General features: G+C 39.0%; 1 protein-coding gene across 1 annotated transcript in view; it reads right to left on the bottom strand.

Moving 5' to 3' along the window:
* LOC111145096 (attractin like 1) overlaps positions 1 to 13355 on the bottom strand; it is a 796800-nt gene that overhangs the window by 90696 nt on the left and 692749 nt on the right. The window contains exon 28 of the mRNA XM_022499729.1: positions 11990 to 12104. Within this exon, the coding sequence (XP_022355437.1) occupies positions 11990 to 12104 (115 nt within the window). The remainder of the gene's footprint in view (positions 1 to 11989; positions 12105 to 13355) is intronic.

The raw sequence follows: 13355 nt of genomic DNA, 5'->3' as shown, positions 1-13355 counted from the left end.
ACAAGACTTTAAGTCACCTAAGGAGACTAGGATACAGGGATGATTTTGAAGTGTTTGGGAAAGTGAAAAACATTAATGCAAAGATGAAAGTGACCCCTGGGGATCTAAAGGGAAATAGAACATAATCTGTAATGCAGTAAGCATAAGACAGGTTTAAAAAAGATTGACTTGTTTTTACATGTAAGAGAAAAGGCTAGAAACAAATATCAAAATAGAGAGACTTAAAGCATTTGAAAAATCTCAGTCTTAAAGAACAGCTGTGATCTAAAAACCCACAACAAAGGATATAGAAGCTACGTAGCCAAGCAAGAATCAGAGCAGAGTGTAAAAGGATGGTCAAGCAGCAGAAGCAGGGTCTGGTGACTCACTCCTAGGCCACCAAGAAAAGGGAGTAGGGACTCTGATCCTGCTTTAAGCACCCAGAACGAAGAGGAGCCTACGAAACATTTATTTTTAAGAAAAGAAAAAAGGATGGTCTTAGAAAAGGTCAAACCGTGATTTTGTGTATGACCAAATCATCAAAGTAAGATTTTTATGTATGGAAAAAAATATTCAAAGACCCAAAGGAACTTGTTAAATGTAGGGGGTAAAAAACCACATATTGCAAAGTGACCAACATGACTTGAGACAAGTAGTCCTCTAGAATGGGGCTGAAACAACAGGCTAGTCAGCAATGAAGAAACAGGTGATTTAACCTTGGTAGAGTTTTGATCCTATTTCAGAAGCCAAATTTTAGGCCAGAGATTAGGGAGGGTTTTTTTTTTTTCCCCACTTTTTAAAACTGAGAAACATATAGAATTAACTTATAATTATAATTTATATTATAACTAATCTATAACAAGTACATGGGAAAATGCAGTTGAAAATTCACAGTGAGCTTAAGAGCTGAACTCTGGGAAGTTAGCACCAGTAAGGACAGATGAGTAAGAGAAAGGAGTAAAATAATTAAGCACATGTGCTGACTTCCTATTGTGTTCTAGGTATCACTTAGCGCCCAGAGATATAATGATAAACAAGGGGAAAACTCCTGCCCTTATCTTGTCTGAGTAACATAAAGACACTATAATAAAAATGTTATAGTAATAAACAAAAAATAAAGGAGTGGACTGAGGATGGAAACAGGTTTCACAGAGGAAGTGACCCTTGAAGTAACATTCCTTTGTTAGGAGGGGAGGTGTGGGGGTTGCTGTGTGTTGGAGAATAGTTTAGATAGATAGTCAGAAGGACTAGTACATGCTCAGGACAGGGGTGTGGTGTATCCATAACATCAAAGTGTATCTTAAAAATTACTTTAGCATCCAGCAATGTGAAGTATTTTTTGTCTCTCTAAAATTTCATATTTGCAGATAACACAAATGGGGCATAGGGCATGAGAACAGAGCTTAGAATAATGGTATTAAACTTCAAAAAACCTTGAAACATCAGAGAAACTAACTGAAATGAACTGCTTCCTTTCCGTGTGTAAGAAAAACAGTAGGTATAAATGCAAAATGCAGAATGGCAGAAAGGGTCAGGAAAGGACAAAGGAGTCCTACTGAACTGTGGGGGGAAAGTAACCAGCAGGGCAGGGCAGCTGGTTTTAAAAGAGATGTTAGCACTAAGGCATGATGACACTAAAGCCAGAGAGAGCCCCCTGGGTTCTAGGATGGTGGGCACTAAGGAAGTCTGTTCAGGTGAACTTTAGTTTCCTCCTCTTTTGAACAAAGAGATAGAACCATCTCCAGACTCTCCTTCTATTCCATGACTCTTGAGCAAATGAGCTTTGGGAAGATTGAGGGACATTCTGAGAGCCATGAGATGACCCAAGCTGGAAGACACAGGCTCTAGAAGGCACAGATAGAAGGACTGGGAGCAGTGTGTTGAACCTGACCTGGGAGGTGATTTCAAAACTGCCTTCTTCCACATGATGGATTATTATAAGGAACGCGATCAGCTGTTCTCTATTTCTGGAGGGATGAGAACAAAAACAAAACAAAACAAAAACAAAAACAGAGAGAGAGAGAGAGAGAGAACACAAAAGAAAATGGGAAAATTGCAGTGAAGACTTTTAAATAACAGAATGAATTAGTCCCAGAAGTTATGGGCATGCCTTTTGGGAAAGTTTTTAGAAATAGTCTGTCTGTCCAAGATGATTCTGAACAGGGTCACCAGCTGTGGCTGCAAGCCATTGGATGAGCCAGGTGTCATTACAGTGCCCTTCCTATCTCTGTGTTTCTGCAATTTTATAATATTATGCATAAATAGAGTAATACCAAATTACCCCATTTATACATTTTATGTATCTATTAATATGGACAATAGTTGCCTTTCCATTTTACCAGTAAAGTTTTGAATACAAATGTGACTCAGCCTCTCACCATTACAGCTCTACATTCAGAGCTAATTGCCTCACAGAACACTTAAGGAGTCATTTTTCATTATGATGGTGAGCAAGGGGAAAGCAGATGGCATAGTCATGTTATTGATTTGATGATCTTTGCCTGGCTTGTTGAATAAATGGAACTGAATGTATGGTCACTGCATCCAGACTTTTAGGGCCTTCAAGGTTCGGTTCAAATTATGTCAGACAGCAGGTTCATGGGGCAAGAATTCATTTATTCCTCCAAGCCTTCTAAATGATAATTCCAGGGACCGAGAAGAACTTCTCAAACTGCTTCTGTGGAGTCGTGTTCTTAAAGAAGAGGATGACCTCTTTCTTAAGTTTTGCCAATGCTTTTTCTGCATGCCTACTCTGAACTTGCTGCCCACCAGTTAGGGATGTAGACCCAACTTACATGGGCTGCACTCATTGGCAAGTAATACTGTGTATAAAAGAAGGCAACTTACTCACTTTGCAGAGGACCATTAACTCTTTCCCTAAAAGACCTTAGAGAGAGATGATTCAGGCCTTAAGTGGTTAATGTTGTTATAATCAGTGTTTACCTTGTTTAGAGTTACAACACTACTACCATTGGTGTGAGCTTCTCCACTGGGCCTTTCATTAAGAATGAAGGGAAAGTCACACACAAAGATGCCTTTGGTAGGTCCTATGGCACCATTTTACAGTAAATGATAGGAGATTAAATCAGCTGTCAGTATAACATTTAATTTTTATCAAAACTTGAATATACTCCTTCCAGATGAATTTGCTAAGGGACCACTGGCCCTTTGGAGTGGCCACCAGAAAAATGTTTATGTGGAAAGAAGAAATTCCCAGGGCCCTCGACCCACATTTTCTTAGCATTTTATCAGTTTGCTGAAAAGGAGACATATTTTCTCAAGCCATTTAATTTTCCTTTTTGGACCTAGGGAATTCATTTCCATCTGCCATTCCTGGGCCCTTGTGAAAGGTGTGCAGTCCTGCCTTCTGGCAATGAGGGGATTATTATTATTGTGGTCTTTTCTTGTCAGGCTTTACAACATGGCATAATAAGCATGAGGTAGGGGTAAATTCCCTCCCTCCATGAGAGATCCAGAGACCTTGGTTCTAGTCCCCACGAGCTACGAGCTTGACAAATCTCTCTCCATCTCTGGCTCTCCAGGTCTCTTTGTTTCTCTCTTCCTTTCTCCCTCCCTCCCCTTCTTTCTGCAAAATGCAGGATAGAAGAAAATGGTTTCTAAGTTCAGTTCTAAAGCTCCGAAACTTCTAAAATTGTCTAACACTCAGGATTACCCATCTATCCTTGTTTAAGGCAGGTGGCCTTCTGCTAAATTCGCCTAAAGTATGTAAAGCAGGACTATTTAATTCATGACCAATTAAAAGTGAAACATCTTACTAATTGGAAGCTTTGTACAGAGACCATGGTGTCAACCAGCATAGGAAATACTGGTCAACCAGCATAGGAAATACATAGGAAATACTGGCTGATTTAGGCTTTAAATTTTGTTCATCCGCAAAATTCCTATTTTCTTGTTTTGTTGCTTTGAAGGCGGCTTACTTATACCCGACAAATTTTGATTTTCCCCTCTGGCTTTGTAAGTTGATTTGTTGAGTTGCTTAGTTATTCCTATTCTTCTCTTTGACCACAGTAATTATTTCCCAGTCAATTCTAGAGATACCTGAACAGAGTGGCAGGTGGGGAGAAGAAAAAGAAAAGAAAAATGTGTTGGCCACGCTTTCAGCGCCGGGGGTTTCACTTTTCACGTCCATAAATTCTGACTTTTCATGTGAGTTTGTTTCTAATTGCTCTATCTTGAGAATATTTGAGTTAACTTCCAGGCTGTTTCACTTACTTCTACTGCATATTTAATTAGCCATGTTCACTATTCTTCATGTTTCTTGTCCTTATTTTCTTCTTTGTTCCTTTTGCACATTAATTAATTTCTATTACCAATGACACAAAGAAAAAAATTAAAATCTCAAATGGGGAGACCATGGCCATGTCACTTCACAGAGACACTGGGCAGGGAAAGAAAGTCTCCAATATCCCTCAAAGCATATAGCTAATGGCCTTTGACCATAACCCACCCCACTTCCCATAAGGAAAAAGAAAAGATTTGGATAGAGCATTATGGTGTGAGATTTTCTGGTTTTAAATTCTGGCTCAGTAACTTATTTACTATGTGGTTATAGGAAAGTTGACTTAAGCCCTGTGAGTTTATTTTTCTCACCTATGAAAGAAAAGTTATATACTTCATAGGGTGATGATAATTCAAAGAATGGTAATGAACATAGAGCAGAATCACAACAAATGATATGTGTCAATAATAAGTACAATAGCAACTGATATTTTTTATTTGCTAGATGCATTTTGTGAGGTTATCTTTCCTGACTATAACTAATATGTAGACATTTATTCCATAAGATTTAAAAAGTTACTTTTCTGGTCATAAAGGGTGGAACTTAGTTGTGCTCTCTCAAACTGAAATAACATGGTTTTGTAAAAATTATTATCAAAAAAGAAATCAACACTCAAATAATAAAAAATAGAATACGTTTATGATAGGTTTAGTACATGCTACATTGGAAACATACAGTGCCTTATTTTTTGTGTCATAGTCCCCTAATGTCCTGATTTTCCTTAAACCTTAAATCTAAACAACCAAGTTTTAATATTTTTATCAAAGGTGCAATGTTGAGTTTGACTTGAGTGTCCAAGATCTGTAACTTGAAAGCTACATGAATCATAAATACATAAAATCTAGTCTATCAAAGATTATTGGCCTGAAGTCAAATTATAACTAGTAAACTGTGCATTTGTATAGTATATAACTATAGATTTTCAACATATTTTTGGTGAAGAAGTTCTATAATTTAGGAATAATTAGTTTTATTCATCAATTAAATATTTATCAAGCAATTACTAAGTACCAAAACTTGTTAGCAGCTGGGGAATCAAAATAAGACACAGCCACTGCCCTCAGAGAGCTCACCACCTGGAAAGAAAGTTAAGGAAAGAACACAGTGACTCTGATACATGTTAGGAGGCAGTAATGAATTGAACTGGTAGATCTATGGGACTTCAAGGAAAGCGAGGTCAGATGTATATGGAGGAGACCGAGGTCTTCGTGGAAGAGGACCTGGCTTTTGAGCTGGGCTTTGGAAACAGGCAGCTAAGAGGGAGCACACACCTCAGGTATGAGGAACAACAGTGTGTATGCCAGAGAACACACATACACTCACAGAATCATAGGAAGAAACATACATGTAGAACTACAGGCCTGGCAGCAATCACAAAAATATACCATGTGGTCATCTTCTTTACTTTATAGACAAGAAAACTGCGGGTCCAAGAGGTTAAAATAACTGCCCAAGGGCAGGCTCGCCCGTGGTGCTCTGTAGGTAGCGCTGGCAAGGATTCTGTGGGTGGATGCAAAACCTGAAAGAAGGCTGAAGAGAGGTTGAAGAGGACCTCACACCCCAGACTAGATGTCTGGACTCACATCAACAGGCGATAAAATGCCAGCAAAGGTTTATGAGGAAGAGAGTGATATGATTAGAATTGTGCTCTCTTGGCCGAAGTCCAGTGAGAACAGCCAGTGCCCAGATGAAAAGTGGAGACAGGAAGAATGGCAAAAACAAGATGTCTGCCTTATCTGCCACAGGGGCAAAAGCTAAAGATCTTCATGATGATTAGCACACACGATGGGAGAAAGTGAAGAAGGCAAGCAACTCTAGGATTTCAAACTTGAGCCACTCTGAAATGAACTTTACAAAAACAGTAGGGAAGTAGGCGGCGTAACGGGCAGAGAGTCAAGAAAGAGTGACGTTATGCCTAAAGGGCAGCAAATCCAGGTTGCGATGCTGGTGCTCAACAGGTGAGCAGTGCTGGCTGGAGATCCGGAGTCAGGAGTGAGCTCCCCTGGGAGCGGAGAGGGCACAGCCCTTGGGAGACAGCATGGAGAAGGATGAGAGGTTGGCTAAAGGACTTGAGGCACATGAGGCAAACCAAGAACCGAAGGGAGGTGCTCCACATCCATCCTCTCTAAGTAGGTGCCTGAGGTAGATCAAGGCACACCAGAGGGGAGGGTTTCCAGAAGCTGGAGAGGCGAGGCAGGGACTATTCAACTGTCAAGCCAGACAAAGACTTGGTGGCAAGTGAGAACTGAAAAAAGGGGATTTGAGTGACTGTCATTTTGTTACTCCCTTAGAAGGATATTAAGCTTAGTGACCATATAACTCTCTTTAGCTATAGCACTCTCTCTCTCTCTATAGCACTGTTTACTCTGTGTCCATAGCACCTAGCACAATTTGTCTTACTGGTTTATTTGTGTGACTACTTACTTCACGTTTATCTCCACACATGCTGTACCCCCTAAAGGGGCAGGAACTCTGTTTTTGTTCACCACCATACATCCAGTGCCTGGCCTACAGCAGACACATTTAAATATTTCTCAAATGTATAAAGGTAGTACATGAAGATTCACAGTAACTATATAACTGTACTTTAGATAGAAGACAAAATTACTTTCTACGATTGATCTGTGGGCCTTTTTAATAGCAAAATAGTGTTTTTGACATAGAGTCATGTTTATTAACAATAATCCCAGGTGTTTGGTTCTTTGTTGCTGCCCGGGCTCTCTGCCTAATTTTATAGTTTATTTTGCCATGAAAAGCCTCTTTTTCTTTCTTCTTTATGAAGATACATATGGTGTATGTAAATAATATTTGGATTTGAGGTTAAAAGGTAACTACCATGCCAGATTTTTCTTAACGAAAACTTGATATGGTTCAGTAATTTTATTTCTTATTCCAACCACCTCTAACAGAGAGAGGGCTAAGATTAGATCAACAGGTGTGTTTCTACAAGTGTGAAGATACAGTGGCAAATTTGTGGAAGGAAAATAGTCTTAAGGGATGAGAAAACTCGGAAGCTTCTGGAAATGTGAATTAGCTTAAAAACAGGTTTCAGAGGAAGAGAGTCCCATGCTGAGAACCTGCAGACCCAATCTGTCCCTGGAACTGTAAAGACCTTCTATATTTCACGGGTGCTGTGGGATAACAATAGCTACTTTCCAGAATCATTAAGAGGGTTAGACCAATGACTGTATGGAAAGCACCTGAGACAATGCTCACAATTACTACTTCCCTTTCGCCCACCTCTTTTTCATTTAATTAAATCAAAGTCTCTTTTGTGTCATCGTTATCCATGACACTGTAAATAGACTATCATTTTAAACATTACACAATATTTTAGATATTTAAAAATAACCTGGTCATCCTGCCAAAACTTCTAAGCCTAAGGAAAAAAATAAAATCAAAACCTTAGCTTTTCTACAGTGTTCTTTTTGGTAATGTTAGACTCAGTCAAATGTGAGGCAAGACCAGGACAAAATTCCGTCTTTAGTTGAAGCACATAGCTTCTTTTTGGCTGTGGACATCTGGGTCCCTGGGATTTTTAATCCAGTGAGAAGACTTAATTTGCTACTTATTAGTGAGAATCCATAAACTATGAAATCCATAATCTTCCATCACAAAGTGACAGCAATCATTATCACTTTCAATTTATGCTTTTGAAGAGCTCTATTTACTTTGTCCACTTTTCATCTTAATGTGACTCTAAAACGCTTGGGGACCTTGCCATCCAAGATGACTGGAGACATGCTTCGTTGTTTAGTGTCATGCGGCAATTACTTGATGGGCCCTGTTTTCATGGGGATGTCAGTCTTTCAACCATCTTGAGGTCAGTAGAGAAGGCGGTGTATAGTACACAAATGTCAATAGCAGAAATCCCACATTAACCCAAAGAGTCTGGCATGGCTGGCCGCAGTTTCTCACAAAGAATAATGAAGCAGGTTTATGGGGTTGGGGAGCTGGGAACGTAATTAGTCCAGCTCCAGGAATGCCAAAAAGCCTATTTAATATCTTTTGCTTTTACTCTTCTAAGCCACCTAGAGGGAGAATTGCTCACAAACACCTAATTTCATTACATTAAAAAAAGAAAAAAGAAAAAAAAAAAGATTAGTGCACGGGGTAATCTGATGGATGAATCTGCAGCTTTTCTTTCGACCTCTGTTTAGAGGAAAGCCATGGAAAGGACTTCAGATGATTTTAGACCCTTATGACTTGCTAAGCATTCCTAAAATACTTTCTGGTGGAAAGAGAATGAACTAGAAAGACCATGTCATATTTTAAATTTAAAAAAAAATTACTAGGGGTGCCTGGATGGCTCAGTGGGTTAAAGCCTCTGCCTTCGGCTCGGGTCATGGTCTCAGGGTCCTGGGATTGAGCCCCGCATGGGGCTCTCTGCTCAGCGGGGAGCCTGCTTCTCTCCCTCTCTCAGTCTGCCTCTCTGCCTACTTGTGATCTCTCTCTCCGTCAAATAAATAAATAAAAATCTTTTAAAAAAAATTACTAGCTGTTGCTCAAAAGAGATGGCAAACAACCTAGCACGCATGCATCTCCAAATCATGTATTTGTCGGTGCTGACACTCAGTTTCAGAGAGAAGACCGCCATGCTCCTCAGATGTTCCCGCCTTCTCTTTATCCCCAAACTGACCCTTGTCTACAGGGCTTTCATTCATGCTAATGAAGAAAACCTTATGAAAAGCATCACTCAGCATCTGGAAAGCAACATTTCAAAAAAGGGCCTCGTAAAAAATGTTGAGACTGGGCTAAGGACTGCAAGAGAACTTTTAATCTAATAAATAAGACGTACTAGCCATTGAATAGATATGCTAATATCTGGAGACATAAAGTCACTCAAGAGCCAGGAGAAGGCTCCTAGCACCGTGTTCATCCCATTGTGGGGGTGGCGTCAGGAGTCGATCCATGAAGCTCCTTCTCCACCACCATCATCATGAAAAGTGTTTTTGAACTGCTTTCTGTGTGTAGGGCACTGGGATAAGCACAGGCACATAGACGAACTTCTTGCAAAGATATGAGGTAAACCAAACTCTAGAAATGAGATAACCAATGTCAAACTTCCTTTCCAAGAGCCAATATGGTTCTCAAATGATCCCTGGAATGCATTTCTTCTCAAGTAGTAGATGGTACTATGTTGAGTTTTAATTGGCTGTGTACACAACAAGTATCTTGACGAAGAGTAAAAAAATAAGTCATATAATTTGTATGTTGGTGTCAGTATTTGCCTTATTTAGGGAAAACTGAGATGTGAACATTAGAAAATTTCTCTCTACAAACACTGCCTGTTTTTTGTTTGTTTGTGGTGGCAGTGAAGTCAGAAGTTTTTTTTTTTTTTAATTTTATTGTTTCCTAACATCTTACTATAAAAATTTCAAACATGTAGCAAAGTAGAAAGAATATTAACGACAGTATTCCCACCACCTGCATTCTACCATTAACAATTACTTGACCTGCTTTATAATATAGCTTCCATCCACCCATCCTACCTACAATCCATACATCAATACCATGTTTTTGATGCATTTCAAAGTAGACTGCAGACAGCACATAATACTGTTTTTGAAGTAGACTCAAAGAGTATTCCTAATCCTATAAAAACACCTAGAAAACATTTATGAGTTTTTTTTTAAACAAAGAACAAGCTCATCCTGAATTATGCACACAGATTTTCGATATAGCTCAATCGACAGGCTCTGAGAAAGTATGGTAAGTTAATTCAAAGTTTTGTCTACCTTTATCAACGCTATAGACATTTTCAGTACTCCCTCAAATGCTGGGCTTTGTGAAGACACGGGCTATGGAGTATAGAGAAATAACCTCTCTGCTACGTAGCATCAGGGAAAACTACCTGGCATGTTGGCTATCGGTATTTTTTTTTTTTTCTTTACACTCCAGTAGTTTCCTTATTATTCCTTGGGTGTAGAAATAGATTTCTATGCCTCAATTCCCTCATTTACAAGGTGAGTTTTATACTACTGATGGCACAGGCCTGTCATGAGGATCAAATGCAAAAAATAAGAGAACACTTTGTATAGATTAAAGCACTATGCGCATCTAAGGTAGCATTATTGTTAGTAATCATAATGCATCTGCAATACAACACAGCTAAGGTAATGGGCCACACTGCTACTGAGTTCTTTTAAATCAGTCAAAAAGATTTCAAAGGTTAAAGGGACAGAGTATTGGCAGTTGCCTTCACTCTGCCCATCAGTACATCATCTTGTCAAGGATCCAGAAGAACCTCAGTGTATATCACACAGACCTGTTTTCATTAGTGAAGGGTTTGTTTTGGAAGTCATCCCAGCCCTAAAACAATACTTCCATTAGCTGGGCACAGTACCTATAATTATCCATCTTATCTGACCCGTGCCAAACTATTTTACTTACTGCATCCCATTTACGTTTACCTTGGTAGATCTGAAAGAAGAGCGAGGCATTCACTCAATATATGAGAAAGTACAGAGAATGTTCATTTCTTTGAACAAACACCTACAAATAAACTTTGTGTAGAAATTCCTGCAACAGGATATTATCAGGTACCGTAAGTGGCAAATCATTTTTAAGTGATGGAAACCCTCTGTCTCCATACAGAAAAAATTCTGTTATAGGAGTATCTTAAGTTTACAGGGAATAAAGTAATACAGCTTCCATTTCTGTGTCAGGTTGGATACAAATCAAGAAAGTGAGATGCAAGGTCAAGGCTAGCTAGGGAACCAAGAAAAGATAAAATAATCAGGGAAGTGAGTTCAGCATCAATTACTGTTATTGAGAACTTGCCAGATCTCTGGTACTTTTTGCCAGAGAAAGATTGGAAATTACCCTTACCCTCAAAAAGCATCCATTTCATAAGAGTTGGAAAGAGCAAATAATCAGAGACAGAAAAATTACACATTGTAAGAAAATGGAATAGAATATGTAAAAAGAGAGACATAAGCACTGTTTGTGATCTAATTACAAGTTATACTCAACATTGTGTGTGTGTGTGTGTGTGTGTGTACAATGTGGACAACATCACAGCAATGAGAAGACCTTCAACAGGGCACATCCAGTTACCCCCAAATTCAAAATATGATTTTCAGGTAGGAAAAGAATCAGAGGCGAAGACTGGTTGTGCCATCTGAGGGGGAGGATTCCCTGACCCATGAGCTCCAGCTGTCTGGTGCTGAGAACAAGAACATATATTAAGTACACTGAGATGGTGGCATCAAGCCATCATCCTCCGACACCACTACACACTCCAAACATGCAAGTAAACTCCTTAATTTGGTTCCGTATTTACGAAGCAAACTTCTAATCACATTTATAATTTGGCATCCTATATGACACACATACTGGGAAAAAATAAGTGGCCCAAAGGGGTTAAAAATTTGCTTGCCATGTCAGTGAGATTTCTCACTGTAGTTACAACAACACATTGGTGTGTGTGTGTGTGTGTGTGTGTGAACATACATACTCACATACATTATACACAAACATACACACATATTTAACATGTACTTCTAAGAGAAACATTGGCAAATCTGAATTTATAGCAATGCGGATTTCTAGATATTTTGGTAAAAGTTTGCATTCTAAGAAATTCTAAGACACTTTGCATTAGAACCATGTAAGCATCCTCACTGTGCTGCATGATAGTATTGTTTATTTCTTCCATTTAGTCTATGTGTTTTTGTTTTACCGCTGATGGCTCCACGTTCGTCTTACCTGACTGTCCAGGAGGAGGGGCACCTGATGATCCTCGAGGGAGACAAAGAAACACAGTCAGAACAGCAGCTCTGTTCCCAGCACATGGTTCAATGGCTATGGGCTTGGGTGCTCCCTGAAAAAGAAAACCCAATCTTAAATTCGCATAATTGACAGGACACTGTGATTCTACTTTTCTCCTACCCTTGCTGAAGTCAGTTAAACTATACACTTCTAGTGGATGGGGACAGAAAATGTCTCATTTTCTAATAGTTCAATTGACTATTTTCTCATTGTAATACAGTGTTTTTGTAGTGGTGGTCATTAACATTTAGAAGACATTTTGGGAGGGGGGAGTTAAATATTGGTACATATTTATTTTTTTAAAGTACTCTTTTTTCTATCTTTAGTTTGCTTTTTTCTTTGATAGACTTTATTTTTTAGATTCTTTTAGACTTTATTTTTTTTTAACAATTGTCAGGATTATTTTTATTAAATTTTTAAATTCACATATAATGTATTACTGGTTTCAGAGGTACAGGTCTGTGATTCATCAGTCTTATACTGCAAGCATGTGATGTAGAATTTATTGTTTAGAGCAGTTCTAGGTTCACAGCAAAAGTGAGAGGAAGGGACAATATTTCCCCTACACACTTTGCCTTAACATATGCATAGCTTCCCACATCATCAACTGCCCCCACCTGGAGTTATATTTGTTACAACTGATGAACCTTCATTGACACATCACGGTCATCAGAGGCCCATAGTTTACATTAGGGTTCACTCTTGTGTTATAGTTTATGGGTTTGGACAAATGTAAATGACATGAATCCACCACTATAGTATCATACAGAGTATATTCACTGCCCTAAATTCCCGTGCACCACCTATTTTATCCCTTCTTCACTACCCCAAACCCTGGCACCACTGATCTTAGTGGCTCCATAGTTCTGCCTTTTCCAGAATGTCATATAGTTGAAATCATAGAATTTAACCTTTTCAGGTTGACTTCTTTCACTAGTAATAAATAGGCACCTAAGGTTCCTCCATGGCTTCTCTTGTCTTGATAGCTCATTCCTTTTTAGTGCTGAGAAACACTACATTGTCTGGAGGTACCATAGTTCATTTATCCATTCACCTTCTGAAGGACACCTTGGATGCTTATAAATTTCCACTAGTAAAAATAAAGCTACTACTATATGGAGTACGTGGGTGGCTCAGTCAGGGAAGTGTCCAACTCTTGACTTTGGCTCAGGTCATGATCTCAGGGTCATAAGACAGCCCCCATGTTGTGTCCCATGCTGGGCAGGAAGCCTGCTTAAGATTCTCTCTCCCTCTGTCCCTTCCCACCCATTTGCATGTGTTCTCTCTAAAAATATAAAGAAAT

This window comes from Enhydra lutris, unplaced genomic scaffold, assembly GCF_002288905.1.
Source record: "Enhydra lutris kenyoni isolate GAN:26980312 unplaced genomic scaffold, ASM228890v2 scaffoldscaffold12, whole genome shotgun sequence".
In the NCBI taxonomy this organism is placed as follows: domain Eukaryota; kingdom Metazoa; phylum Chordata; class Mammalia; order Carnivora; family Mustelidae; genus Enhydra; species Enhydra lutris.
The sequence above is the reverse complement of the archived record's forward strand: the minus strand, read 5'-3'. Positions and strand labels throughout refer to the sequence as shown.